This window comes from Paroedura picta, chromosome 7 (assembly GCF_049243985.1).
Source record: "Paroedura picta isolate Pp20150507F chromosome 7, Ppicta_v3.0, whole genome shotgun sequence".
NCBI classification, from domain to species: domain Eukaryota; kingdom Metazoa; phylum Chordata; class Lepidosauria; order Squamata; family Gekkonidae; genus Paroedura; species Paroedura picta.
The window spans coordinates 81,353,118-81,380,785 of NC_135375.1; the positions used below are offsets into that span (position 1 = coordinate 81,353,118).

The following is a 27,668-nucleotide window of genomic DNA, read 5'->3' on the forward strand; positions in this document are numbered from 1 at the left end:
AGCCATTGAATCCAGTAATTAATTAATCCTGAGCTAAACACAGCCCTATTTTTTTTTTAAATTTAAAATATGAATCTTTTTTGGTAGAGCTGCAATTCTTGCTTTGTCTTCTTGTTTCAAAGCAACATTGTGATGGTTGATTCCTCCCCCCCAGGCATTCCCAAGAGTGCAGGCTCCTTTTTTATACTGTAGGAAGCTGACCTTGCCTAAATAGGGTGCACTTATAAGAGGTTTAAGGCTAAATAAAGAAGCTTGCCTCAGGTTTTGGTCACAGAGTGTTGTTTGTCTTGGTGCCAAAGCAGCATCCAAGGGACAGAGCACATGTCTTTTCCCTGTGCGCGCGTGTGTGGGGGGGTGAGAGAAAAAGACACACAGAGGGTTATACACTAATGAAACAACTTTTCCTCATGGGCATCACCTGAGAAAGCCAGGCAGGCTGCAGAGAGCTGCCTTTGAGCAAGAGTGCTCCACCCCCCCTTGTGCTGCCTTTGCCATTTCTCAAATAATCATTGACAGAAGTGTATATTTTCCTCACACAGAAGCAGTCATTAGACTGGAGTGAGTTTTGTGTAATGCATTCACAAGAGGAGAACAGAAGAGGAGCCCTCGGTTTGGTGGCCTGTGTGGGTGGGATGAGGAACTCAGTGTATACAGAAAATAAAACATGTCGCATGTGGGGACTAGCAGCTCATGTCATGTCTTGTATCATCAGGGCTTGTGTATACACTGTGCTAAACACACAAAAAGGGGGGAAAATATAGCACTATGGCAAAGCCGGCCATTAGAAAGACATGCAAAATGAAACTCCGATCCAGCCAAACCTTGCGGGGACTCCCTGAAAGCAAAGGGATTTGTGTGAACTCTGAATAACCTTTTCTGTTCCGATTTAGGCCCTGATGCAGGGAAGATTAGTCATGACTGGGTGAATTTACATAATTTCTCTTATTTTGTCTATTTTTGCACCATTTATTTCAGCTTTGCTAGTCAGGGGGAGGAAGCCCTGCCCTAACTACTGACCCTTCTGGCCTCTGAGAGGTTAGAGGCAGGCAGGATTCTTAGGACAATGAGGTCGCACAGCAAGAGCTCTCGCTGCTTTCATCCAGAAAGGAACTTTCACTTCCAAGGTCACGTTCCAGAATGAAATTAGTCTGATCATTCGACTGACCCCCTTGTGTGATGACACCTAGAGCATAATTAGATCTGTAAAGCAGTTTGTTCTTCAAAAATCCCTGGCACCTTAGCCAGCCTTTACTGTGTTAATAAGAGTGTTATTTCAGTTTGCTTGCTTCCCTTGCATGCTGTTTCATTGAATGTACTTGCTACTTCTGAGTCTGGCAGTAGGAACTACACTTTAAAAATATGGTCAGACTTGCAGTACTGAATGAGACAACCAACACTGCCTTGCATCCCCCCCCCCCCAATAGGCTTTCCATGCATCTGCATGGAAGTGCTCCCTCTCTCTGGCAAAGGAGGATGGTCTAGGCATGGGTGCATGGCACACCACAAAGGCCCTTCCCAGCTGTCTTTACTAGCTGGGTCAGGCAGTCATTTAGAAAGTGGTCCTTAGGTGTTCACTTGGGCCTACTAAAGTTCTGTTTAACACATAGGCCTGCAGTGTGCTGGCTGGGATCACCTGTGGCTTAGTTAGCAGTTCTGTTAACTCATCTTGCCCTAAATAGTTTAGTAGTAATAGCTGTTAATAGAAACAAGGGCAAAAGAGCAGAGCTCTGGGAACTGATGGAGTTATAAGGGAATCGAGAAGGCTTCCGATCAAAGATGGCTTTCTTTGTGCAGAAATAGAAAAGCATCCCCCATGAAACTCCCTCCTTTTGGAACCATGGGGTGAACATCGTGATGGAGGTGCTGCTGTGTAACTTTGACAGAGAAGATTTAAAAGCCCTTCTCATCTGAGCCGGACAAAGGACCCCCTGTGCTCCTTGCCCTTCTGACAGTGGCACTGGTGAGAAAGGGAATGGCAGAGCAATTCTGACAAAATTAGCAGGTTTTAACTTCTAATTGTCATTGGCCCGGGTAAAGTGCTGTCCTGGAGGCAGGTGTGCTAACTCTGTCACCCTCCAGCTTTAACTGTAAAACCAAAAGGGAAACTAAACCCATGCTAGCTGGAATGGTGTGTGTGTGTGTGGGGAGGGGGATAATAGAATTTGCCCTTGTGGCCTTAGGATAAGGTGACCAGATTGGAGGGACATCTAGGGGCACCTGGCAAATTGTACTTATGTTGCAATTAATATGTATCTTTTCCCTCTTAATAAAACAGTAAGGGTGGGCTCAGTCTGTGATGAGGAAGGGCAACAATTGGTCCCACAGCCCTGGACTGACAAGCGGAGGGGCCAATCGGAAGGCGCGAAGCACCTTCCGATTGGACCCTTACCAGGACAGACCAAAATTCCATCCAGCCAGGGGAAATCCAAAGGGAGAGGAGGCCAGTAGGGCTGCCAAGGGGGGTGAGAACAGAGGCTTGGACAGGCTGTGCCAGTCCTTTTCGCCCTAAGGCTGTCCTAACTGCCATGTCCAACTGTAAACTGCCTCAGAACCCTGACAGAGCTGGCAGGAGGCTGCAGAGTGCTCCCCCTCCCCCTCTTCAGGCCTGCTGCGAAGGAGCCTCTGACAGCCCCTGACTGAGGAAAGGAGGCCTTTCCAAGAGCAACCCAGGGGAGCCCCCGGGCATTCCTTTTGAGGGGGGGGGACTTTCCCCTTCTGCCAAACAGAAACGCCCCTTCTCACTTAAAATACTGCTCTGGACAGGGGTTAGACACAGCCAAGCCATGTGTCTTTCTTCTTTGCAACTCTCTGCAGGTTTGAGGCCACTGCACAGCGTTATTCTGCAGAGGAAGCTGGCTCTTTTGTCTCCTGTTTCATCTGCACAACAACCCTGTGCAGTAGGCCTCAACATTCAACCCCATGCCCTTACAGACTGGACAACTCCTCCCCTTCCTCTTCCCACTGCCAAGCTCTAGCACCCACTGTATTCCTGGATACAACGGGCTTTGCCTCTAGTATATATATGTCACAATACTATTTTTGCGTTCTATGCATTCTATGAAACTTTCTGTTGCTCCATATAGACCAAATTTTTAATCAAGAACCCCCCCCCCCCCCCCGGTCAATGGTGTTCTGCTTTACGAATGTTAAAATCTGGTCACCTTACCATAGGAGGATTGATACATCTTTTCATGGTTTGCTTGAATACAGGTTTCTGAGGGTTTTTTGAGAATATAAGGGATAATTATTATATTAAACCTCTAAAAATAGTAAATCCCCGCTTTCTCCTTGGAAACTCTGTCTCCTTTGCTCAGCAATAAGGGATCCTAAGATCTCACTGAAGATAGCTGAATTTTAGTGCTTTGCGTCCAAAAAATGAGGAATGAGAATCTTCTTCTGCTCAAGAGTTGTTAATCTTCTTGTTGGCGGAGTTTCAATATGCAAGAGTGGAGAGCACTAGGCTGCTTAAAAACATAAGAGTCTTATTAAGAAGAGAAACAGACACCCTGTGAGGCAGTTGAGGCTGAGAGAGTCCTGGGAGATTTGTGACAAGCCCAAGGTGACCAGCTGGCAGCATGTGGAGGAGAGGGGAATCAACCTGGTTCTCCAGATTAGAAGTCACTGCACTTAACCACCACACCACTGGCTGTCAGTTAGCAGCTGACGTGGCTGACTGATCCAAAGGCAGATCATGACTTAGCAAAAAAATCTTTGTAGTATTTACTGTCACAGACTTGGTAAATGACAAGCTAGCTGAAAAGTGCAACCTGAATTTTTACTGTGTTGTTATAATGCCAACTACAGCTGTTACTTTGTTTTTGGTATTCCCCAGACCTCCCCTCAGCCAACTATTTGACACTTTAGTTCCTACCTGGAATCAGCAGCTATCCTTAGTATGTCTATGAATACACCTGTGGCTCACCATTTGCAGACCAGTACAAGCCTTATGCAACCTTCTTAGGCCCACACACTAATCTGGAGGAGTCTGCCTGCCAGTTGGCTTGACTTGCTGCCATCCCTTGGGAAATGTCACTGCGTCTCACTATATTTACTTTGCTCAGAATCTATCTTAAGCCCCCGGGAGTGAGGTTATAATCACACCACCCTCCCTCCCCCCCTTAAGACTTCCAGGAAAGACTTTTCCCCGGAACGCTCATGCCAGGCTGCATGTCATTAGGTGAGCTTAGCAATAGCAGATCAAAGCGGTCTTATGCTAATCAGGTATTTTGCTTTTGGAGGCCTGAACAAGAGCTGCTCACAGCTTGAAGGCATAAACACTTAAGCGGTCATGGGCTACATATTACCTTGGAGCACTGAAGCCCCTCACACTGAAACTATTATGTTGTCAAGCGTTTAGTTACTGTACATTAGGGAAAAGTCCTCTGGTGCTTGGTGATTCAGGCAGCCGTAGACATTTTGCCAAGAGGATACCCTCTTACTTTGTACACTGCTAAGCAGCTTTCAACTAAAAACGCCTGAGGCCAACCTCAGTGCTAAGAAGAGTGGAACAAGGCCAGTTTCTGTCTAGCGCATGTTCGTAGGTGGGAACGACACGCTATAAGAAATATGGGGCTGCCTTTGAAGAGGCCACCCTGGGTTGTTCTGGGTTGTTGTCAGTAATTGTAGTACAATGTCCAATTCATGCCTGAAAGTTTCTAGTCATCATATTTTGTAAGCATTCCTCAAGGCTTAAGTGCTACGATAGAAGGAAACGTCTGCCGCAGCTGGAAGCTGCTGTGTGGAGACAAGGGGAAATCTGTGAAAGACATATTATGGATCAATGGGTGTTAGCCAAGTCTTGAAGAATCATGGAGAGAATGTGTGGCACAGTGTACACACTCCAGTTAATGTGAACTAGCCTTTGGATTGTGGCAGGAAAGGTGAAATTATAACTTTGTGCCTGTAGCTGATCTCTGTGGCTTCAAGCAGGATCTGTATGACCATTTAATGGTAGTGTGTAATAATTTGATAGACAAGCAAGCATTCCATGATATAGATAGACTGTTTCAGGGATCCTCAGAAGTGCTTAAATACATAGCCCACTCTCACATAACACATTGAGTAAATTAAGCAAAACAAACAATAATTGCCTGGAACCGAACAAAGAAGAACAAGGTCTCTCTCTCTCTCTCTCTCTCTCTCTTTTTTTTTTTAGGTTTTTCCCTTTTAAAAATGTAGTTTATTTTTACACTTAGAAGATTTAAATTACATAGAGTGACTTATAAGGAGAAGTAGCTAACAGAAATACAAGGAAATATCTGGGAAAGAATACACAATACAATTAAAATCCCATGCTTATAGTGAAGAAATACATTCAAAAGATTGTTTCTGAGACACCTATGTACAAACAAACATAGCTTTCATACTATATACAAATTTGTGTTTGCAGAATATACTGATTTTAGTTACCCCATTTTCATTCAATAGACAATCAATAAATACACAAAAATAAAGTATCTGGGAAGTGCATAAGTTTTCTTCTTTTAAAAAAATAATAAGCTCTATTTTAGCAATTAAGGGAATCAAGGGCATTGGACTCTCTTGAGTTTTAAAAATTACTCTGGTAAAAAAATAATATCTGATTGTCATTTATAATTCTTTATCAACATTTTCAAAATTCATGGCTGATCTTTCAAATGTTTATTGGCCTAGTATGTTTGTTACTCATCATAATGGAAAGCCTTCTGGCTGTAACCTATTTGTTCTTAGAAGTAGGATTGAGTTTACTGACTTCAGTTGGTATCCTATATATCCTTGTAAAATACAGTGATCCCACAATGACTAGATACAATCCCCAAAGCCCTTTCAATACTCACTTTGGGCTGTCCTTGTACTTCTTCACTGTGTTGTGAAGAGGCTCAGTTTATTATTGTGAATGGTTTTATTCACCTAGTAATAAAACTGCATTATTTGAGAGTACTTTTTGGACGCTGTTGGAAACAGAGTACCAGACCCTTGCTCTAATCCAACACAGTAGTTCCTAAAATCAAAACAGCATTCTCTTTGTGAGAGTTAAAGGGATGAAGCTGGCCTAAATCCAGGGAAATGGGGATGCTTGGGATGGTAGGTCCTGCCCAGATGGGATTGGAGGTGGAAGGGGAAGGAAGATTGGAAAGTTTATGGCACCTTTTAAAGATTTAATTGGGCAGCAGTCATCTCCAGCTGTACTTACTGAAATTCCAGATAAATCTGAAAGACAGGTATAATACACCTTTTATCTTCATCATCAATTTGATGCTCAACTTTGTCTCCCAGCATTTTCTACTGAACACTAGATTGGTCTGCACTTTTACAACACTCTGCCTGTTGAGATTATTCTTTTTAAAGCATGCATTACACGGAAGACAAATATAGTGCTGAATAATGGACATGGGCAGTGCTGAGAATAAATGTTATATTCTGAAACAAGGGTCTAATTTTATTTTAGTGCAGCAATTCTAAGACTCCGTTTGTACATGTACATACAAATGAGCCAGCATAGTGTGGTGATTTAGAGTGGTGGCTTCTGATTGGGAGAGCCAAGTTTGATTCCGCACTACTCCACATGCGGCCGGCTGTGTGACCTTGGACTAGTCACAGTCCTGTTAGAGCTGTTCTCACAGAGCAGTTCTTCCAGAGTTCTCTTAGCCTTGCCTATCTCATAGGATGTCTGTGGTGGGAAGAGGAAGGGAAGGTGATTGTAAACGGCCCTGGGACTTCTTTGGGCAGTGAAAAGCAAGATATGAAAACCAACTCTTCTTCAAGTGGGGGACCCGTGAGGACTCACATATGTGTGTGTGTATGTATTTCGTTTCTCTCCTCCCTCTTGCTTTCCCTCGTGCGATCTGCCTGACAGCCCCCCTTTTCCTTTTCTCCCACTCACATATCTTTCCTGTTCTGTTTCTCCCACCAGTCTTTCTCTTCTCCATCTTCAGCAGCCTTCCCCTTTGTCTATTTTACCTCCTCCTTCTCCTGTCCTTCACATATTTAATCTGCCCCTATTGCCCAGGCTGGGCAACCATGGCTGGGAAGCTTCGGTGGCCCTGTTTGGGGCTGCCAAGGAGCCACCACCAAAGAGCCACAGATCTCTGGAGGACATTTTTCTTAAGCAGACACACCCACAGAGCCGTGGCTTTAAAGAATCATAGGATTCCCAATGTTAGAACCTTCCTTCACCCAGTGTCTAAAATCAGGTCAGGTACAGGCAGGTCTCATCCTGATGGCTTCCAAAGAACTGCTGTTTTGTTCCAGTGATAATATGGGGTGTGTGGTTTCAGGCAGGCAGAGGGTCAGAAAAGTCTCATTCCTCCCAATTCCAGTGTTTTGATAGTATCCCTACTTAGATCATTGACTACAACTACAGATTACTAGAACAACCATAAAAAAGATAACCTATTTACACTCACTTATGAACAAAGAAATAAAATATTCATGCCTGACTGAAATGTGGGGCATAAAAGGAAAGGGGTGGAGTTTTTAAAATAACATGGACAAAAGTGCAGTAAAAATACAGTGGCTTCCAGGTGAGCCCATATGGCCATTTCAGTCTCCTTTAGTTCATAGAATTAGCTCATGGGTATAAGAGAGTCTTTGAAGAGCGACATCAGGTAGACTGCTAAATGATGGTGTTTTGAGTCCAATATTCTTTTCTTATTAGAATACTTATTTATACTCCATCTTTCCTTTTGGTTCTTCTAGCTGGTTTATTCCATTATTTTGATCTATTGTTTTATTTTGTGCTTTTTTATGCCAATAAAGGTACTCTGACTGACTGAATGTTGTGTTTTTTTGGTTTAATTTTTGTTTCTTGACCCATATTGATGTTTTTAAAAATGCAGTTAGCTCTATTGAGTGCCTCATGGAGACAGAAGGGCTGGAAAGGAAACATTTTAAATTAAAACCCAGCTCTTATAGCTTTTTAAAAATGCCATCGATGTATGTCTCTCTGTGTGTGTACCCAACATTCATGTATCTTAAATTCAGTTCAAAACCACTACATTTCTGCCACAGCCTTTGAAGTGTTGGACAGGATTTCTCTCCCCACACTCACCCCCCCTTTTATATATAAGGAAAATCACACTCCCATTCTCAGCTCTCTTAGGAAACTTCACCAGCTTTAACCAGCTGGAAATGAAGCACTCTGGTGGCATTTATTTTTAGCTCCTGCACAGCCTGAAATGTTCTTCTGCAGAGAAAGATATCAAAGAGCTGCACACCACTTAAACCTCACTGATGCAAGGACCTCACTGGTGCATGATAGCAGTGAAGTGAAATCCAATCAGGCTTAATATGTCCAAAGTGCCCCTTTATGAAATCTTGTTTATTAAAGAACAGAAACTTCTAAGAGGACGGCTCTCAGCTGAGGACAAAGTGATCGAAAGCATATCAGTCTTCAAACAAGCCTACCTTACAAATATTAATGTTTTCTCCAACCCCACCAACCCAGTTAATGAATCCAGAAAGTCCTGGCTCAGTTGCAATGAGACGTAACATGGAACTGACTACATTAAGCAGGCTTCCAAATACTGTCAGGGCTGAGGGTATTCTGATGTATAAAGGGGTGAAATTAAATCAAAGTTTGGTTGAACTGGAAGTTCAGCACTAAGAAAAGCAGACTCCAGCCCTATGAACAAACCATACATATTTTACACTGGGGGTTCTTTAAAAAAATGTTCTGGGTTTGTTAATCACTGAAATAAGTAAGGAGAAACTGAAGTCTTCTGGCCACCCTTCTGGATCTTGAGAATTCAGAAAGCATTGTCCACATCTTCTCTCAAGCATACCTTTGCTACAGTTGCTGACAGGAAGTCAAGATGTGCTAGCCCTGCAAGAGCCATTCAACTCACCCTTGGCAAGTGCTGCTGCCAACAGGCATGAGGTGATTTATTGCCTCCAAATGGTGGTAGTGCAAGGGGATGGATGCATCATTGAACTGCCACCATTTAGATGCTGAAGGGCCTAAGTCAAGCATCCAAGATATCAGTCCACCGGGAACTCTCCCAGTAAATTTATTTATAATTCCATTTATAGTCCACCACTCCCACAGTGTGGCTTGTGGGAGGTAACAGCAACAGCCCACAATAAAACCCCTCTAAAAACAATAAAACCCAGTAAAAACCCACCCTTGGTGGTGATAAATACGCCCTCCCCCAGCTCCACTGGCTTCTTGGCAATGCCTCAGTGGGGACAACAGAGGTAGCCTGACAATCTGGCGAGCTTAGGGAGGATCTAACTGCACTGGCCTCAACAAAAGACTTGGCAGAAGAGCTCCATTTTGCAGGCCTTGCAGAACTGAGAAAGTTCAACAGGGCTCTCAGCTCTCCTGGGAGCTCATTCCACCAGGTTGGGGCCAAGACCGAAAAGGCCCTGGTTGAGGCCAGGTGAACTTCCCTCAGGCCAGGGATCTCCAAGGAGAAGAAAAAGTAGAGTGCAGAATAACACCACAGGTGTAAAGCAGTCAGGAAACCAAATGTCTCAAAACTTCCTCTATATAGTTCCAAGTATAAAATTTCCATTAAATCAATTATAAGCTCAACTGCTATGTGGTAACAGATAATGTGTCACTTAGAAATGACATTGACAAGGTAAATGTCAAAGAAAGCTCGTTTTCTTTCTCAGCTGCTCTATTTAATGCTGAGTTCTAGCAAACATGAAACCTCTGTTGTCACTTCTCCTTTGATATTGAAGCTGCTCCCTGGGTCACCTAAAGGAGTGGGATGGAGCTTTATTTTTATTTTAATCAGCAAATCAGAGCTACGTTTAGCAGAAATTTCAGGAATTTTGGTTTTTTTGGGGGGAAAGCAGTTTTTTCATTTCCCTAGGAACAAATTTCACCTTTCCAAAAGCTATTCTCAAAACAAAGGAAGCAAGCCTGGGATCACACGGAAGCTTCGTGTTGCAAGGTAACAAAAGAAAATGATTTCTGAAATGTATCCTATGCTCATGTCTCTCTCATGTGACCGTTTTGAAAATCTACTTTAAAAGCTATGCAGAAGCCAATTCAGCTTCCTCCCCACCCCCATATTACAAGGCAAATGCACTAATGGACATAGCACTTGACTTTAATACTGTTACAGCAATGCTACAATATTTTTAAAAGTATTTTCTTATAGATGTTTTCTCTACTTAAATGCTGAGATGATGATAGAATTTACAAATCCTCAGTTTTACCTGTGACCATCCCATAGGTCCTTCTTCACCAGCTAATGTCTGGACATCATTACTCATCAGCTGAGCTGAGCGTGTGCTTTTGTATTCTGATCTAAAACAGTACCCAAAATTTTCTGTTCGATTATGAAGTATCTCCATTTAAAAAATACTATATCTGAGGCAAACTATGCCTGTGATAGTTGACGGGTGATGGCTTCCAAATGTGCATATCATCACCAGGTGTGGCAGTAAATGTGGTGATGAGCATACCATCTGGGAACAGGGCTTAAACCTTGAAAGAACACAGGACCTGCCAGCATTTTGGACTCCATCCTTTTTGGAAAACAGGAAACTGGCCCCTTACACGCTATCATCTCACTTGGCTCTCTGTCTCTGACACTGTGAAGAACCAAAACAGGTGGTAACATCCTATTTTTTAAAATGTGCACTTCTCCAAACCTCCAGTGGGTTGTCCACATCATGGCCAATCTGCACTTGACTGATTCACCACAGCATTCTCTGCCATTCAGTTCATGCCAATGCTCTCAGGCAATGCCTTCTGTTGGGTGTCACAGAGAGATAAAATCCCAACTAGGAGGATTTGTGTCTCCAGAAAATGGATATTATCACTTTCTTGTGTATTTATATAGATATAGATATATATTGCTCTCTTTGTGTAGCATGTTTACATTAATACTGAAAGAGAGAAAGGTATATGGAGACAGATCTTACATGTAGCATATAGAAAAGCTTACTGTTATACAACACATGCACACTACCTTCAAGCAATAAGTACTGGCACCTTTCCACTCGGGACTTAGTTTGCACACAACTGCTTGTTCACTGGTGGTGAACATATCTGTTGAGCTTGTCCAAATGTGACCCCAGTCACTTTTCTCTCCTGTTTTAAATTAGAGGTTTCTAAAGATGCAGCTTTGTATTGCATTTCTTGTTTATTTCTAATTTGGGGTTGTTGGTGCATGCTTTTTCTGCTGCTGTTCAAGAACAGCGCCACCTCCCAATTAGATGGTCACAGGACACATGATGATCCTGTCTTCCAGAAGGACACTGACAATCAGGAACACAAAGTAAAGCCCGAACATGGTGAAACCAAGGATTTTGTTCATTTTCCACTTGCTGAATGCAATAGAGATGATGACGAAGAGCAGCATGATGAAGAGGAGGACGATAGCGCAGAAGAGCCCATTGCTGCTCACCTTCACGGGGACAAAGTTGTTAAACGAGGCGAACATTAACCACGGGAGAGGAAGGCTGTTGGGAAGAAATGCTATTAGGAGGGCAGGCACTGCAGATGATTCAAAGTGTGCCTTAGATGACAACACAGTTTCACTGAGCTGCATTCCATGGGATGCAGTGGAGCAGATAGCTCGGCCAGCCTTTGCACTACACCCCAGCATTCAACCCACCCACTGCTCTCCTCCCTACTTTTTCTTTCTCCTCCTCCCCCCCCCTTTCTCTTTTTCTATCATCTTGGTTAGTTTGGGAGGGCCTGACTGATATAAAATGGTGATCTCTATATGTTGCATCTATAACTTCTGTTTTTAAGAAAGGCCATGAAAGTATGCAACACTGAGCATGATGGACCAAATTCATTGCAAGGCAGTATCCTTCATTCCATGTGTTTCCTCCTTGAGAGATCAAGGGAGAACATACGGGATCTCCACATCGTCTCTTATCCAATGAGGCTGGTTTGGCTAGTCATTTTCCCCTAAGGCTGCTGCAGACCATGCCTTAGTCTGCTCATTCAACTTGCTAGAATAAGTGAACTGTAAGCCGTAGCAGATGTTAATGAAGCAGATTTGGCTCATGGTCTTCCAGCTGCCTACTGCTAAGGTATATATATAATATACCCCCCCTCTTCTCATTTCTATTTGGTGAGAAGTTTTCAAGATAGTACAGAGAAATACTGTGAAGTAGTACTCACCCAACTGTGATGTCAAAGATGTTGCTTCCCACTGAACTGGACACGGCCATATCGCCCAGTCCCTTACGAGCCACAATGACACTGGTAATTAGGTCAGGAATAGATGTGCCAGCGGCTAAGATGGTCAAGCCCATGATTTCTTCACTGATGCCAATGGTCTCGCCAACCTAAATGGGAAAAATACAGAGCAGTGCAATGAAGATTCCTTTGATGAAACAGTAAAGCAAATGGAGGATTGTACTGTAGCTTTTCTTGGTGCCCAGGGAAAGGCTGGCTTCCTGGCTGGGACAGAAATCAGTACCCTGAAAACCTGAATGCTAGAGGAAGGAACAGCCCATACTCATTCATCTTAGCTGATGTAAACTGGACCCTTTAGTAGCCAGGGGCATGATTCTGACTGAAATCTGCACAGTGCTGGACTAAGATCTGGGAAACCCAGGTTCAGATTCACACTATGAACATAACCTACCTTTCAGGGTCCTTGTGAGGGTAAAATGGAGAAGAGGAGAATGATATAAGCTGCTTTTGCATGCCCTCCTTGTGCAGGTTATGGAGTTTTTATCTATGGTTTTGTGGCTTAGGTCTCAAAGATAAAGGTTTCTAGTTTTGTTATTAGACCTAAACCCATATCATTGTACCTGCATGAATTGTAAAACTCTCTGTCATGAAGGTTACTTGCTGTAAAGTTCATCGTTCTTTTAATGCCATTCAAATAAGCTGCTTTAAGTTGCCACTGGCAAGAAAGGTGGGATATAAATGGAGTAAGTCAATAAATAAATAGTATCATTCTTTCAGAAGTATTCCTGTTATCAACAGGAATCAAGTTAGTCTTCTTAGTTATTCATGAGCTCATCATAGAAGTGGTAACCTACTCACACTTATTTGTAACATTTATACCCTCCATTCCCAGCACAATGCTCTTGAGGAGGCTCATGTACCACATTGCCACTTATTTTGCAATTAAGCCGTTTCTTTTTCAACAAGGTTTTTAAGAAAACTTTTCCATGGGTAGGTGCACTAGCACATCTAGCAGTACAATCTTTGTCCAAGACCAAGGTCAAATATGGAGAGAAACTGCCCAAATTTCTGCACCATAGAAACTGTAATATGTACAAATTATAGAGCCGAAGACAATGATGGACATGGTTGCATAATTAATTCTTGTTCTCCTAGACACAAAGGGGAACAAAGTACTAGGAGGGACTCTGAAGTTTCATTCCCAGAACTCACAATTGTGTGCCCAAATACACAGATATTGAGCTGCAAGGCTTCAACTGCTTCCATTATTGATCTCTTTTCAATTTCACTTGTCAATTCCTCTCTCTCTTTTTTTCTCTGCTCATCAGGTAATTCAAAACTCTTCAGCTACAATAATTTCATACCCAGCCAACTCCTTTCATTTCACTTCCAGTTCTTTCATTCTTGCTCCCTCTTTTTGTATCCATTTGTGATTGCCAGGATGCAAACGGGAACTAGGAGTGCCTTAGTTTGGCATAGGATAAATGAGACAAAACCTTATTTGCTTATTTATTTAATATTTGTATCCCATCTGCTAGATTCTTAATGTTTTTTCATTTAAAACATTTTTATACCACCTTTCCACCCTATTTAGGGTCCCAAAGGATATGAACAAGGAGAACATTAAAACAAGATTAAGAACATATCTTTAACCATTGGCTATATAAATAAAAGAGAAACAGCCTCTGGGTCTGCCTGGGACTGTCTGGTCCTGGAATATGGGCCAATCTCAGCGCCCAGCAAAGCTGGGTGACCCCAGATTGGGCCAGCCACCACCAGGCACCCACATGCAGCTCACCTGCCCTCACGGCCATACATGTGCTGGCTGCGGAGGGGCGACAGAGGCTACAGCTGGGACCAGGCTGCCGCCTCCTCTGTGCCTCGCCTACGTGGCGCACTGTGCTGCCAAACCACCAGCACTGGAGGCAACAGCCCTGTGGCAGCACTGCACACAGGGGCGATGTGCGGGGCCAGCCTGTCACCTATGGTGGGGCTTGCCACCAGGGAGGGCGGCAGAGAGGTGGAGAGCCCTGCTGAGCCCCCGTTGCCCTGACAGAAAGGGAGCCCAGCTTGAGACGAAGAGGAGCAGGTAGAATGGCGCGGGCGGGGGTGGCGCCGGGCCTGGGAGGGGGCCCCTCTAGCGCCTGTTGCAGACCTGCTTGCAACAGGCTTTTTGGCTAGTGCAAATATATAAAAATTAAAACACAACAGAAATACACGAGTGGGAAGAAAGACCAATGAGAAGCTATGAAGGAACACCATACAAAATAAAGAACTCTTTGCCCTCTGGCAGTAGTGATAGTAGTGAAACAGCTCCCAAACCAAAAAATATCTTGAAAGGGGCTAGGAAGCAAATTGGGAGGCAGTAAAGAAGAAGAGAAGAACAGTATTTTTATACCCCAACATTCACTACTGAAGGAGTCCCAAAGTAGCTTACAAACACCTTCCCCCTGATCTGAATAGTCCCAGATAGCCTTATCTCATTAGATCTTGGCATCTATGCAGGGTCAGCTGATTAGTAGCTGGGTAGCAGACCACCCAGAGGGCCACTCAAAGGAGCTGGTGCGCTGACAGGAAGTACTACAAGGCATCTGATTAGCTCTTACTGGGCTCTTCCTGCTTTCCACAGGGTCTCTATGCCAGGCACCCACCCGTCTGGCCATCCTCCCAGCCTCCTGTCATGAGAGCTAGTGGGGGGGGGGGGGCTCCCGCCATCTCCCGGCTTGCTTTTAAAGCAGGCTTGGCCCCTAGTACATATATATAAGCAGCAATTAAAAGCAAGCAAGCAGGAAGAGGGTTAAATACATAACAATAAGTCTGCACCACTGATTTACCTGATGAGCCCACCAGACCATTAGATAGGAAAATATTGCAATCCAAGAGATTGCTCCAAAAAATGTAACAGGGAAATATTTCTTTGATTTCTGAAAGAGAAAAGAATGGGAAAAGTTAAGGATGGGACCTATACATGCATATTTCATTCCTGAGTCTAGTATCCATGCTCATGAACTTTCTTGTGCTCAGGTCTAAATGCATAAGTTCTCTTGGCCTGAATTGTACATTAACCCACATAAAACTAATGAAGTGCACCTGTGTATGGGCACATATGAACGGTGACTCACTCATTACATCATTTTGTTGTGGCTGAAAAAGACCACCAATTGGTTGTCTGTTATCTGTATATGACAGACTCTAATTTTAAGCAATGCCTATAAGCAAGGTTCTTTCCCCTTAACCTTAAGAACCAAGTGGGTGGTCGTGTTGGTCTAAAGTAGCACAACAAAAGTTTAGTCCAATGGCACCTTTGAGACCAACAAAAATTTATTCAAGGCATGAGCTTTTGAGTGCATAAGCTCTTCCTCAGACAATGAAACAAGGATCATAAGAGTACAGATATAAGGCAAAAGTAAATTAGTAGCAAATTAGTAAACTGTGTCATAACTTCCAAATAATGCAGTATGATAATTCTTCACTTAAAAAGGTAATCAGTCATTTGGGTTCAGTTGTAGTCCACAAAAACACTGGAGAAATAAAAATGTCAAGGTTAGTAATTAATTTCTAACACACCACAGCTGACTCGGCCACTAAACTGTGCCATTTTGTTCTCACCCATAATGACTTCAGATTTGGTGACAACCTTCAGATCAATATACCAACATCTTCATGACAGACTTGGAGTCACTCCTACTCTATGACTTCAGAAGTCGTGCACAAATGCTTTCTGAAAACTATCTATCTACCAATCCATGGTCTTTCTTTTTAAAAAGTTTGAAGAAAAGGAACATCACAGGCGGATTTCTTTAGGGAGGGGGGGAGCAAGCTAATGTTGTCTAGTGAGCAGAGCAGATAGCACTGTTATATTATCAGGGGCATGATGCACAGCATATTTGCACATAAATGCCACCATGTTCTTCTTTTTTAAGAAGCCATTCCCCACAACTGCAGCATGGCTTCGTGGTATTTATTTATTTATTTATTACATGTATATATCACCCACCCCTAAGGGCGGAATATGAGTTGGGTCTGGGGAATGCAAATCCAGATCTTTAAAAACAGGAGTATGTAGCCTGGCCCTCATATCTTTAGCTCCAAATTCATCAGGCTGCCTGGCTTCTTTTTCTTTTCCACATCCCCATGCCACCTCTCCCAAGGAAAGCCATTTCTAAAACATCCAGCTTTCCTTCTTTGCCTCAAAATGTCAATTCACAGTTGCGTCCCTGTCCTTGAACTGTATGTGAGTTGTGCATTGCCAATCCTCTGCGGGTACCTACGGGTATGATCTAGCTAAAGATTAAAGAACTTAAAGTCCTTAGAAGTAGGAATTAAGAAATTGCATTGGAGATGCTTGGACGTGCTTGGCTGCGTTGTGCTCCATGTGTAGACTTTATATTATGTATATGGAACTGAAACACCTTGTGCAATCCACAGAAATATTAAACTGGTTGGAGCAAGTGCATTTCATTGGGCTGGAACATGACTGAACTGGCAATTTTTTCCAATTCCATGAAAACAATTTTAAAAGGGATTTTCTTCTAAGTAGGAACTTTGATGCTTTGTAGGCTTTTATTATGGACAACATGTAACATTAATTTTTGAAAGTTTGCTTAAGGAAAACAAACAAGGAGACCCGCAGGTACGCAAACCACTGGGCATCTAGAAATTCCTGAGAGTATGATTTCTTATGCATATGCACCAAGAATAAACATCTAAAGAAGCAACGAGAAGGACTGTCATGAAAGAACTATTAATACTGCATTTTATAGGTTGCCATTAAATATTTATAAAAGTAAATGGTAATATATTCATAGCTAAACGGTCATGACTGGGGAAGGCACTGGCAAACCACCCCGTATTGAGTCTGCCATGAAAACGCTAGAGGGCGTCACCCCAAGGGTCAGACATGACTCAGTGCTTGCACAGGGGATACCTTTACCTTTACCTTTATTGTCTGCCAGCCAAGATTCCAACATCCAAAACCAAATGACATTTACCACTGAACTGTTGTAGGGTAATTTCCCCACAAAAGCTATCTAGCAGGAGGCTGAGGATGGTGAAGTCATAGACTCATTTTATAGATACCCTATAACTCAACACATCTTGGGAAAATGTGGGTTTGATCTTTTCTTTAAAAACAGGCACTCTCTACTTATCATCACTCACAGGATTTCTGACATCAGGGAGGGTAATCCATAAAGGCAAAACAATAGGAAGAATCACTAGGTAAGTGATCCGTTTACGATGGGTATCCGGCCAGGCTAGGCTAAGTGGCTCATCAGGTTCCTCTTCTTCCTATAAGGAAAAAAATATAGATACAATAAGGTTAATTTGGGAGCAAAATGGTGCAATACTACTGTGTAAGGAAGTTTTACAAAGTTCTCTGCACAATATAATTACTTTCACATTAAAATCTCCTGATTCAGGCACAGCACTGAATGCGCTCCCTGTTTGCTGTGTGTTTTGTGAATCCTGAGAAAATGCAAGTTCCCCCCTTCCCCTGGGAGGGAATTCATAGTAACATAAAGTGGAAGCTCAAAAGTTGCATCGGCTTTCTCCACTATTTCCTGCCTCAAAATGATGACGTTTGAGATCTGACCAATGCTGTATCTCTGCTCACTTGCCTCCACTCCCCACTGTATTTTTTAAAGATTTTGAACAGGATTGTGTTAAAACACAGTTCCATAGAAGCACAAGCACAACATACACACACCGCCTCCCGTCTCCCCCTCCAGCAAGACTGAATGTTCAACAGAACACTCTTTGTCAATTTCATAAACAGAAAGGGAGCTGTGGTCAGTTTCAGGCAGGGAGGATGGAGGTTCATTTCATTCAGCAACCTCCCATGGCTTTCCCCCAAAAGGTTTTTTTGTGGGGGGGGGGGGGCGGAATGAGCCACACAGTACATGGAAAAGGGAGCACTTTGGCATTTTTCCCACGAGAAGAGGAGGAAAGGAGGGGGGAGAAGGAAGGTTGGTGATGAGAGCGAGACACAATAGCAAGTGTGGGGGGTTATGACATCATGTCATTTTGCATGCTTGGATTTTTTTTTTAATAAAGGAAAGGAGGCAAGGCAGGAATCAGGAATGCCTGCTCTCCTGACAGAAGTGTAAAGTGCAAGTTGCAAAGGACTCCTGAATGGCACTGGAGAAACCCACAAATGTCGAATGCCAGGCACAAAATTGGGGTCAGCAACCAGAAGTCAATGCGGCAAGAATGCGCCAGTAAATCACAACTGCAGAAAAGAGCTAAGTATCTTCCAAGCGACAAACACACATGCCAGATTTTGTGCAATAATCTTTTTCCTCTCCCAAAGAGGATCCTCAGGGAGCCTTTTTAAAAATTAAGAAAAGTTGGTTTTTATATCCTGCTTTTCACTACCCAAAAGAGTTCCTAAGGGGCCTAAAATTGCCTTCCCTTCCTTTCCCCACAACAGATGCTCTGTGAGGTAGGTGGGGCTGAAAGAGTTCTGACAAAAGTGCTCTGTAAGAACAACTCTAACTGCAAGTAGCCCAAGGTCACCTGGCTGGGAGCATGTGGAAGAGGAGTGGGGAATCAAACCTGGTTCTCTACATTAGAGGGTGCCACTTTTAACCACTACTCTGGCTGCTTGGAATGTGCTGGCTGGGAGACTGACTACTGCAAATGATTTGGAGCATAGTAGTAGTAGTAATAAAATACATTGCTTATGGACAAAGGCTGTTACAATCTTGAACTAAAATGCATAAAATACAAGCATTAATTCAAAGACAATAAAAATAGATGTGATGAAAATTAATAAAGACTAAAAGGACAACCTGACCCAAAATCACAAATCAGGCTGGAAAGGTCACAGTTCTTATTAGGTCTCACATCACCAGACAGAACATGCTCAGCACCACCTGCAGCTGCAGATTCCAAAGGACTATTAGCAGATAAGGATAAGCTCTCCTTTCAGGTAAATTTGCTTGACATTACTGATCTACTAATTGATGAAGCCAAATAAGCTATATCTCCTGGAGCGCAGACTGAAAACCAAGTACTTAGATGATTCCAACTGTTATTCTGCAATAGTCGAACAAAGACTCCTTATAAACCACAATCTGCAAAGTGGAAACCACTTTCACAATTATGGGCTTCCTCCTGCTCCCATCCAGAAATAATCCCCCCTTCTTTCAATCATAATTTAGAGTGACATGTTCTAGACAGACTCCACACTGTTTGTGTTCCATGAAATACCTGATGCACCACAAAATAGGAGGAATGACCAGCTACGCATAGTTAGGTATTTGAGTGAAGAAGGTCATGCATGAATTGCTGGGAGATAAAACCATACGGGAACTTTTCCTGAAGTGAACTAATAATGTGTTGTCCTTTGGCATATCAAGGTAATTTCACTTAGCCATGATTGCTCTTGCGAGCGGTTTAGTAATTATACAGAAAACACCGTGTGCTACGGGCTGCTCCTTCATTAGATCCCAGGTGCCTATTCTTTCTCTAAGTTATCTTTGCCATATTAGGCACATATAAATTTTTTCTGATTAGGTTTCCATAGAAACTGGTAAAAAGGATCACAATTGAGTGGGAGATGTTCATGTGAAATTGAATGTTATTTTTAGAATAGTCATAGGTTAGAACAATTACAACTGAACTTACCTAATTGCTTACCCACAGAAATATATTATTTTTAATAATATGTTTCTGGATGACTTTCTATAAGCAAGTTTAAGTAATATTTAATGAGAAAGTCCCAATAGTCCTTTTGGTCTTTTTTCTTTATATATATAAAGAACTTTCTTTATGTATATATATATATATATATTATATTATTCTGAAAATAATATAAAATATGGCCTTTTCATCTACCACTTGAGTGTCAGCTTTTGTTTATTAAAATAAATTAAACTTACACTTCCTTAAAAAACATCTTATTGTAACCATATTTATTAAATTCAGTTGGATAAGATTAATCAGCTGGTTAAAAGGGAGATGATTAATCAACCAAGTGTTTTTAATTGGTTTGACAATCCTAATTTCACAACATGCAGAATGTGAATTCTGTGTGTACCTACTAGAAGTAAGCTCCACTAAATGCAATGGAATTATTTAAGTGCTCTCTCTCCACCAGTGTATTTCCATGCTCTGTAAATAAATTGCAAACACAATATTATTTCTTAAGTGTAACATTAAATAAAAGAATGTAAGCATTTCATGTTTTCTTGGGCTGATCCAATTGTGTGTTTTTTTTAATTGTGTGCTCTCTACACAGAGTGGTTTTCTAGCAAATTAATTTGTATGAAGTGACTTACATGTAGCTCATGTCCACTGGGGAGCCACCAGTGAGCCACCAAGGTTAAGACTGTATGAAGGGGAAAATGTGCGATAGTCTCAGCAGCTTTGTCCGGCCATTGCACCTGCCCTCCCCTCTCCATTTCCTGCTTTGAGTAATTTTATTTTTATGACATGGTCCGTGTTGCAGTGGGACCATCAACCTACATTGACAAAGGTGAAATAAAATCTTCTTTAAAGTGTCCGCAGCCTTCTTAGGATCAGGCAAGCAAAACACAGCCTTGTTTTTGTTTTCTGGAGGTGGGAAATGAACTGGGAAAGGGGGGGGGGGTGATCCAGCAGCTTTCTCCTGATCATTCAGCCAAGTGTGCTCTCTGTTTTAAAGCCTACCATTAGCACAAAATGTGTTTTTGGGCTTCATATACCTGTCCAGCCTTCTCACAATTCGGGCAGGCAAAAACGGTCCCGTTTGTGTCTTCTGGAGGTGGGGAATGAGCTGGGAAAGAAGGGTGGGTGGGTGATCTGGCTGCCTTCTGCCGATCCTACAGGGGTGTGAGCAGCTTGGGCTCCAGGGATAATATGCAGCGTCTCGGAAATCCACCCAGACAAAAATACAGTGCAAAAAAATTTTACAAATCCCCAAAAAGGGGGGGGGGAATGCTTTATCGTTCTGCCATTTCTCCATAGCAATGAGGCAATGTTGATTTTATTAAAGATGCATCTGTGTTATGGCATTACCACTCAGCAATGCAAAATGCCTTAAAAATAATTTTGGGGCTGTGGAGGGGGGGGGAGAGAAAGTTTCAGTCCAGGAGAGAATTGTTGTGTTGTGATTGATGGCTTACTGTGATTTACAAGCCAAGGAGTGGAGGGGGAAGTTCAGATTGTTTTCTTGCAGCCCCGTCAGGAGGAAAAAGGCCCTGATAGGGCAGAGGGAAAATGCGGGAGGGGTCTCCCCGTGAGGTGGGCTGCAAACGCGAGAATTACCATCCTGCATTTACCAGCAGGAAGCCAGTTGCATTTTACCGCTCCATGTAGAAATGGCCAAGGTTTTCTCTGTCCATCATTTGAAAAATGATTGCTTGCCATGAGAAACCCAAAAGAATAAGATGACTTTTAAGATTTCCAGAACCTTTATTGCAAAATGAACATGCGATTCTGGAAAAACTGTGCACTTCTAAAATAATTATTTATACAGGTCAAAAATTTGAATCATGCACAAGTAGCATTATGTTAGCTCCCCATATGCTCAAGACACTATCACTTTTTTATTATTTATGGAGATGGAATGTGTGGTAGGAAGATTATTTTCTGTCAGAGAAGGCAACCATCAGGACTTAATGTAGTCTTCATAGCTAAGGCCTCACCTAGTGCACCCAATTTTTCTCATGTTCTTATTATATATGTATTAGGAAGGATTAGGATTAGTAAGGTTTTATATTAGCACTATCAAATTTCCAGTTCTGAGGATTTTTCTAAATCTATATAGACCTCTAAATAGAATGTGAATAAGCCGTGAGGCATGTCCACATATACAATGAAAATGTACTGTGTATTGTGGCAGCACACACTATGTGCCCAAATATAGCTACATACCACTGTGCAGCTAATTTTTTTTTTTACTTTTAAAAAAGCATTTAGCCTTGTCACTGGTTTGCGTTGTTTCGATCATGGAAGCTCTTATGTTCCTCTTTAAGTTTCTGATTTACTGTTTGTGCACTGGTTCAAATTTGGCTGGAAAGACAGAACAGTTAGCAGGCAAAATCAGATACCACAGTAATGTATCTGTAATTCTGTAATGTTCTGTAATTCTGTAAATATTCTGTAATGTATCAGGCAGTGCTACATTTAGCTTGCATACATAAGGGTGCACAAAACATGCCATCATCAGACCATTAAGAAGTCACAGTAAAAGCAGGGAAAATTTCTTTACATTTTGAGATTATCCTTGGACAAAATGAATAGATTTACATTGCTTTGCAAAAGTAATCTATTTAGATGGATGTGCACTGAATCACTTATTTTCTTCTTACAGGTCTTTGAAATAATAAACTCCTTACAGTGTTTTGCTTTTCTATGTTGAGTATTCCTAACTCTGCAGGATTTCCCAACAAAACACTCAATCCAAAATGATTACACATAGAATATTCTATGAGAAGCAATTGTGCTTCTTTGAGTCCCTAGGCTTCTTGAATAATTTCTGAGGTATGAGCTACAGGAAAGACAGCCTTCCATATTAATTCGTTCAGTGGAGGACCCTTGTGTGTTTTCCTGTGCTTAAAAAAAATCCTTCCTGGTTAGACAAACAGCATAATCCAGTCAAAGTTAAGCCCTCTAAAATCCAATTATTTCAGTGAGAAAGCTGAACAGATGCTTATTTTTTCACCCTACTGAAATTAATAGGACTTTTAAAACTGCCAAATCTTCTAACATCAGTCCACATCTCGCAAACAAGATTTATTCTAATTGGGTTATTCTAAATTCAGGCCCTATTGATTAGGAATAAGGCATTTTGTCTCGTCTTGGATTTGGATCTAGCTTTTTCATTCAATCTCACCCAATGTCTATCCTTAGCACAGCTTTTGTCTCATATGCCTATTATACGTGCAGGTCCAAAGATTTTCAGTACTGCATTTTGAGGCAGAGAGGATTCAAAGTCCTTTTTTATCAGTAGAAAAGATGGATAGATCCTTTATTGATACTTGGCGTTAACAGATACTAATGTGAAAGCACAAGGAAGATTTAGCCCTTGCTTCTTTATATTCTTTCCCAGCCACAACAACAGAACACTTATCTCCACTATAGGACTCAAGTGAAGGGTTTTTCCCCCCTTTCAACTTGTGATTCCCTAATAGAAAAAGTTCATCCTTTATACTTCCAGCCTTTTTTCACCATTCTTACTACTCTGAGCACCTTTTTACCATAAAAATCATAAGAACATTAGATGAACGGTACAGGACCAGACCAAAAGTCCACATATTTCCTTTACCTGCTTTCCAAAGCCAGACAACTAGGTGTTTAGGAAGTACAAAAGAAGGCAACATCGTTCTTTTGTTGAAGGATTTGAATACATTTGAATACAGAGGGCATTTCAGCACTCATTAAATGTAGTTAAATGCTTACCCTACATAGTCATGTTCCGGCCCCTCCATATGGTGTCACCAACATCCAGCATCTGGGCAGTAACCAGCTGGCTACATCCTCCATGTTAAAGCACTAGTTGGGGAATCGCATAAAGTGGATTCACCAACCTGCTACCGGACAGCAACCAGAGGGCAACCAGCAGAGGGAAGGTATGGAGGCTCAACTGCGCTAAAGGTGCCTGCTTTGTTCTGCCCTCACACACACATTCTTCTCCCTTGGTCCCGGGGACAGGAATTTCTTTTTAAAAATGGCTAACTTACTGGAGCGATGAATAGGCGTACAAGTGTGCAAGCGATGCAAGAAATAAAAGATTTCCCCCCCAACGTTCTGACACAAAGCATGCCTCTCGAAAGTTCTGCCCTCCAAAATCAGACACAATATTAGTTTTTAAATGTCTAGAAGGACTCGTGATCTCATAAGGGGTGGCATTCAAAAAGCACTATGCATCTATGATTCTATGCATAAATAAAGTATGAATTAAAAAAAATTAGCAGGCATTGCAGGACCTTTAAAATATGGAGGGATTAGTTGCCTGCATTGATTGACAGGCGGAAGCGCAACATGTATATGACGCATTGCTCTCTCCCGCCATTTCCAGTAGCAGTTGTGGAGGGTGAGACGCGCAAAAGGCACACACAGCAGAAAAGGTGAGGAGGGGCTCGGAAGCGTGAAAAAATTTGACACTTTGCCATTCAGCTGGCATAACGCTTTTTTTAACTGATGTGAGGAAATGCCCAGACTTTTTCAATGTATAATATGTCTGCCCCTCCCCATGCATTTTGTTTAAAAAGGACCTGAACTAGGAGCTGTCACATATCGCAGTTCTGAATTCTTTATGTTAAATAGGGAAGTGGCACTTAGGATCAGGGAGAACCAACTTTGCTATCTGACCTGGAGCTCTAGTATTGTGAGAGGAGGTGGTACATGAATCCTCAAACCATTCTTCATTTTATTATAATCCCTCTGTTAGGACCCTCTGTGGCTGATTATGCTAGGAGCTGGAAATCTGGGATGGTGGCAGCAAGGCAGCCCCGATTATACACCCCACTGCCGCCATCCCAGCCCTAGCCTGGCAAAGCGCCCCGGAAGACCTGCGACAAGGGAACATGGAATCTTCCCCATTCCCTGGGATGCTACGAGTGCCTGCAGGGGCTGGGTCAGCCCAGCCCCGTGGATAAATGGAAGAGCCGGGCCTTTTGGCTCGGCCCTTTCCTCAGCCTATGGAGGGACACTGCATGCCCCTGTCAGCTCTGTGGAGTCACAGAGCTGATCAGGGATTCCCCCCACCCCCATCTTGGTGGGAGAGCGGCATGCTGCTCCCCGCCATTGTGCATTGGGGGCCTCATTCCCTCCGCTCCCTCCCGCTCTCCCACTTGCTGTTGCTGCCTCCAGGCAGTGTGTCGGGCTTTCCAGGTGTTTTGTGTGCGTGTGTGCGCTACGCTGAGGCAGCCCTTGTTTTGGGGGATTCCTTCCCCTGTGAGTACATGGGAACCACAAGGGCAAGCTGCCCTGGCACAGTGCCCAGCAGCAGCCCAGCGTGGCTGCTGCTGTGCATAATGGGTCAGTGGGGTACTTTCTATATTGCACAGAAGGAAGCATAAGTACTTTGAATGGTTGGGAAGAAAGCAGAGAAAATAACAGTAACCTCATCTGCTGGAAATGCGCTTCCATTTTGCAATGGTTCTGCAGCATCATTTGGAGGTGTCACTTCTACTTCAACTTTGGTGTTGTTGGCCGGTTCAATTTTTTCTGAAAGGCAATCCATAAATAAAAAAGAATATTGTTTACCACATCCATACATAAGTCTTGGAGAAGAAATACTGAATCAGTTCTTTTTTTTTCAAATCAGTGTCACATGAACACAATCCAAATATAAATGCTGAAGAATCTTTGGGTGAGACCAGTTGGAATGTAGAATGTTCATAACATCTTCAGAAGGTACTGGGAAAGGGTGGGAAGCAGGCTAGGTCCTGCTGCTGGGCATTTCCATTGGTGAGGAAGTCTGAAGTTTTTATGACACAAACAAGAAATGAAGTGGCTTCACAATAAAGCTAGAAATGCATTCCTCACATCTGATTTACATGGCTGTCCAGAGAGCAGCTGGCCTTGCCTGTATGGGAGCAGGCAGGGTCTCCCCCACCAACCACCTCGTGTCTTTTTTAAGGTACAGAGCCAATTTTCACAAATTCTTCACCATATTTTTTTAATCTTGAAATTTACATTAAAAAGGGCCATTTGGGGAGATAGTCATGCAGTATCTTATAACATGCTGTGTAAGCATGTCCTAACATATCAGAAAACAAACTCTTAAAGATCTATTCCATATGTAAAAAATTACAATACTCCTGTACCTACCAACACGATTAGTACTTCCAGTCACCTTTTCATCCTCCTCCACCTGGCACTTTTTAGTCATCTTATGGAGAATTGATGCTCTTTCTCTGAACTTTCCTGAAAGAAAAGAACACATTTCTTAAAGTATGACTATTTGATGTTGTAGATTTCTTGACTATTACCTAAAATTTTAAATCTACACAGTGAAAAATCAGACTTACGGAATTCTTCCATTCTCAAGATATACAAAAAGATTTGTCTAGCTAAATATGTGTGTGTTGTCAGAAGGTGCTGTGCACAAAGGAAGCACGTACACATCAAGGTTCAACTAACTGTATCAACTTATCACTATTGGTACCAACACTTATACGAATAGAACAGCTGCTATAGTTTCCCCACTTTTGTCTTAAGAGCCCTGGTGCATTAATTTATAGTAGCTGAATCCTTATTTACAGGTACATATGCATAGGATTTCAACCTATCAATAGTGTGCTAAATGCTAACAAATGTACTAATTGCATATGGTTACTAGTAGAGATAATGAGGCAGCAATAAAGCTCAAGTATAATAAGCAGCTCAACATTTTGAGGAAAGACAAGTTCTTACCAAACCCCACCAATATAAAATTAAATTTACTGTGGCTTAGATTATTTCATCAGTGTCTACTGGAATGATTATGGAGTGCTGAAGGAGCTGGGGGTTAATACTCACTGCACACTGGAAACAGGAGAACCCATGTAGGAAAGCATGAAACTTGCACAACCATCTTACAAAAAAAGACATCAAAGAATATGACAGACACCAACACAACTGCAAGCTGGAACATGCACCCATCCAGAAGATGGGCTATTTTACAATTAGTTTGGGAGCTTCAGGGTTAAAAAAAAGAAGAAGAAGAAGAAGAACACTTGCAGGTAGGATTTACACAGAAAAATGTATTTGGTACGTACCGCAAAACTTGAAAACAGGAGTATTTAAGGCAAGATAATGAATAACAGCAGCTCACTGGCTGGACAAATTTTAAATTTCAAGAAAGGAAAGAGGCTACTTAAACATCTGATGCTAAGAAGAGAGATGAAGAAAGAATGAATGAAGAATAGTTTGGTCATCATCAGCTTTAATCCCATATTCCGATCCTTGCATTGGGAGCATAATTGGGAGCGTATATGATACAGGAGGGTGGGGGTTGCATACCAACCAACATACTGTGAAGATGTCATAGCTGTTTTTAATGACTACTGGCAGATATTTGCAAAGTAGCTTGTTCGAGTTAGAACAAATCAGATTTTATAATCTGATCCTACAGCTAGGCTTCAAGGTCTCATGGCGGTGGTTGGAAGATTGTTGTTTCTTGCAGCTGTTGAGGCTGTTGTTTTTGCTCCCAAAATGTACTAGCACATAATTCTATCTGCTGTGCCAAGAATGGGTTAGGATTCCGTGTATTTCCTGTGATTTTTCAGATATGCTGAAAAGTGAGGTGCTTATACAGCCTGAGTACAGCAAGAGGCTGTCAGGAAAGTTGGCCTAGAAGGCCAATGTTTTCCCCTCCCTCACCAGATATAACTGTAGTAGTATCAATAACTGTTTGCACCATGGAAGCTACTACCATAGGAATGCTAATACAGTCCTATGCCAGAATTGGATAGCAAGTGATCAAAGTACAAGAAATGAAAAACAAAATGTTAATAGGGATACCGTTGTTGTCAGGTATGACAAGCACACTTCACATTTCAAATCAAAGAAATTAATAAAAGCAAAGGTGTCCTTTAAGCATATCCATCTGCTGACCCAAATGGATGGGCTTAAAGATTCGTGAGGGGAAAAATTAATTCTAAAT

At 42.2% G+C, this 27,668-nt stretch overlaps 1 protein-coding gene across 14 annotated transcripts in view; it reads right to left on the reverse strand.

The window, feature by feature from the left end:
* Window positions 1-4,907: 4,907 nt before the first annotated feature.
* The window catches only part of SLC24A2 (solute carrier family 24 member 2), a 165,887-nt gene continuing 143,126 nt past the window's right edge, over window positions 4,908-27,668 (reverse strand). For all 14 annotated transcript variants that reach the window (XM_077345171.1, XM_077345172.1, XM_077345170.1 and 11 more), the window contains 6 exons: window positions 25,853-25,948; window positions 25,143-25,246; window positions 17,252-17,380; window positions 14,926-15,015; window positions 12,074-12,240; window positions 4,908-11,400 (listed from right to left, as the gene is read on the reverse strand). In XM_077345171.1, the coding sequence (XP_077201286.1) occupies window positions 11,151-11,400; window positions 12,074-12,240; window positions 14,926-15,015; window positions 17,252-17,380; window positions 25,143-25,246; window positions 25,853-25,948 (836 nt within the window). In that variant the 3' untranslated portion in view covers window positions 4,908-11,150. The remainder of the gene's footprint in view (window positions 11,401-12,073; window positions 12,241-14,925; window positions 15,016-17,251; window positions 17,381-25,142; window positions 25,247-25,852; window positions 25,949-27,668) is intronic.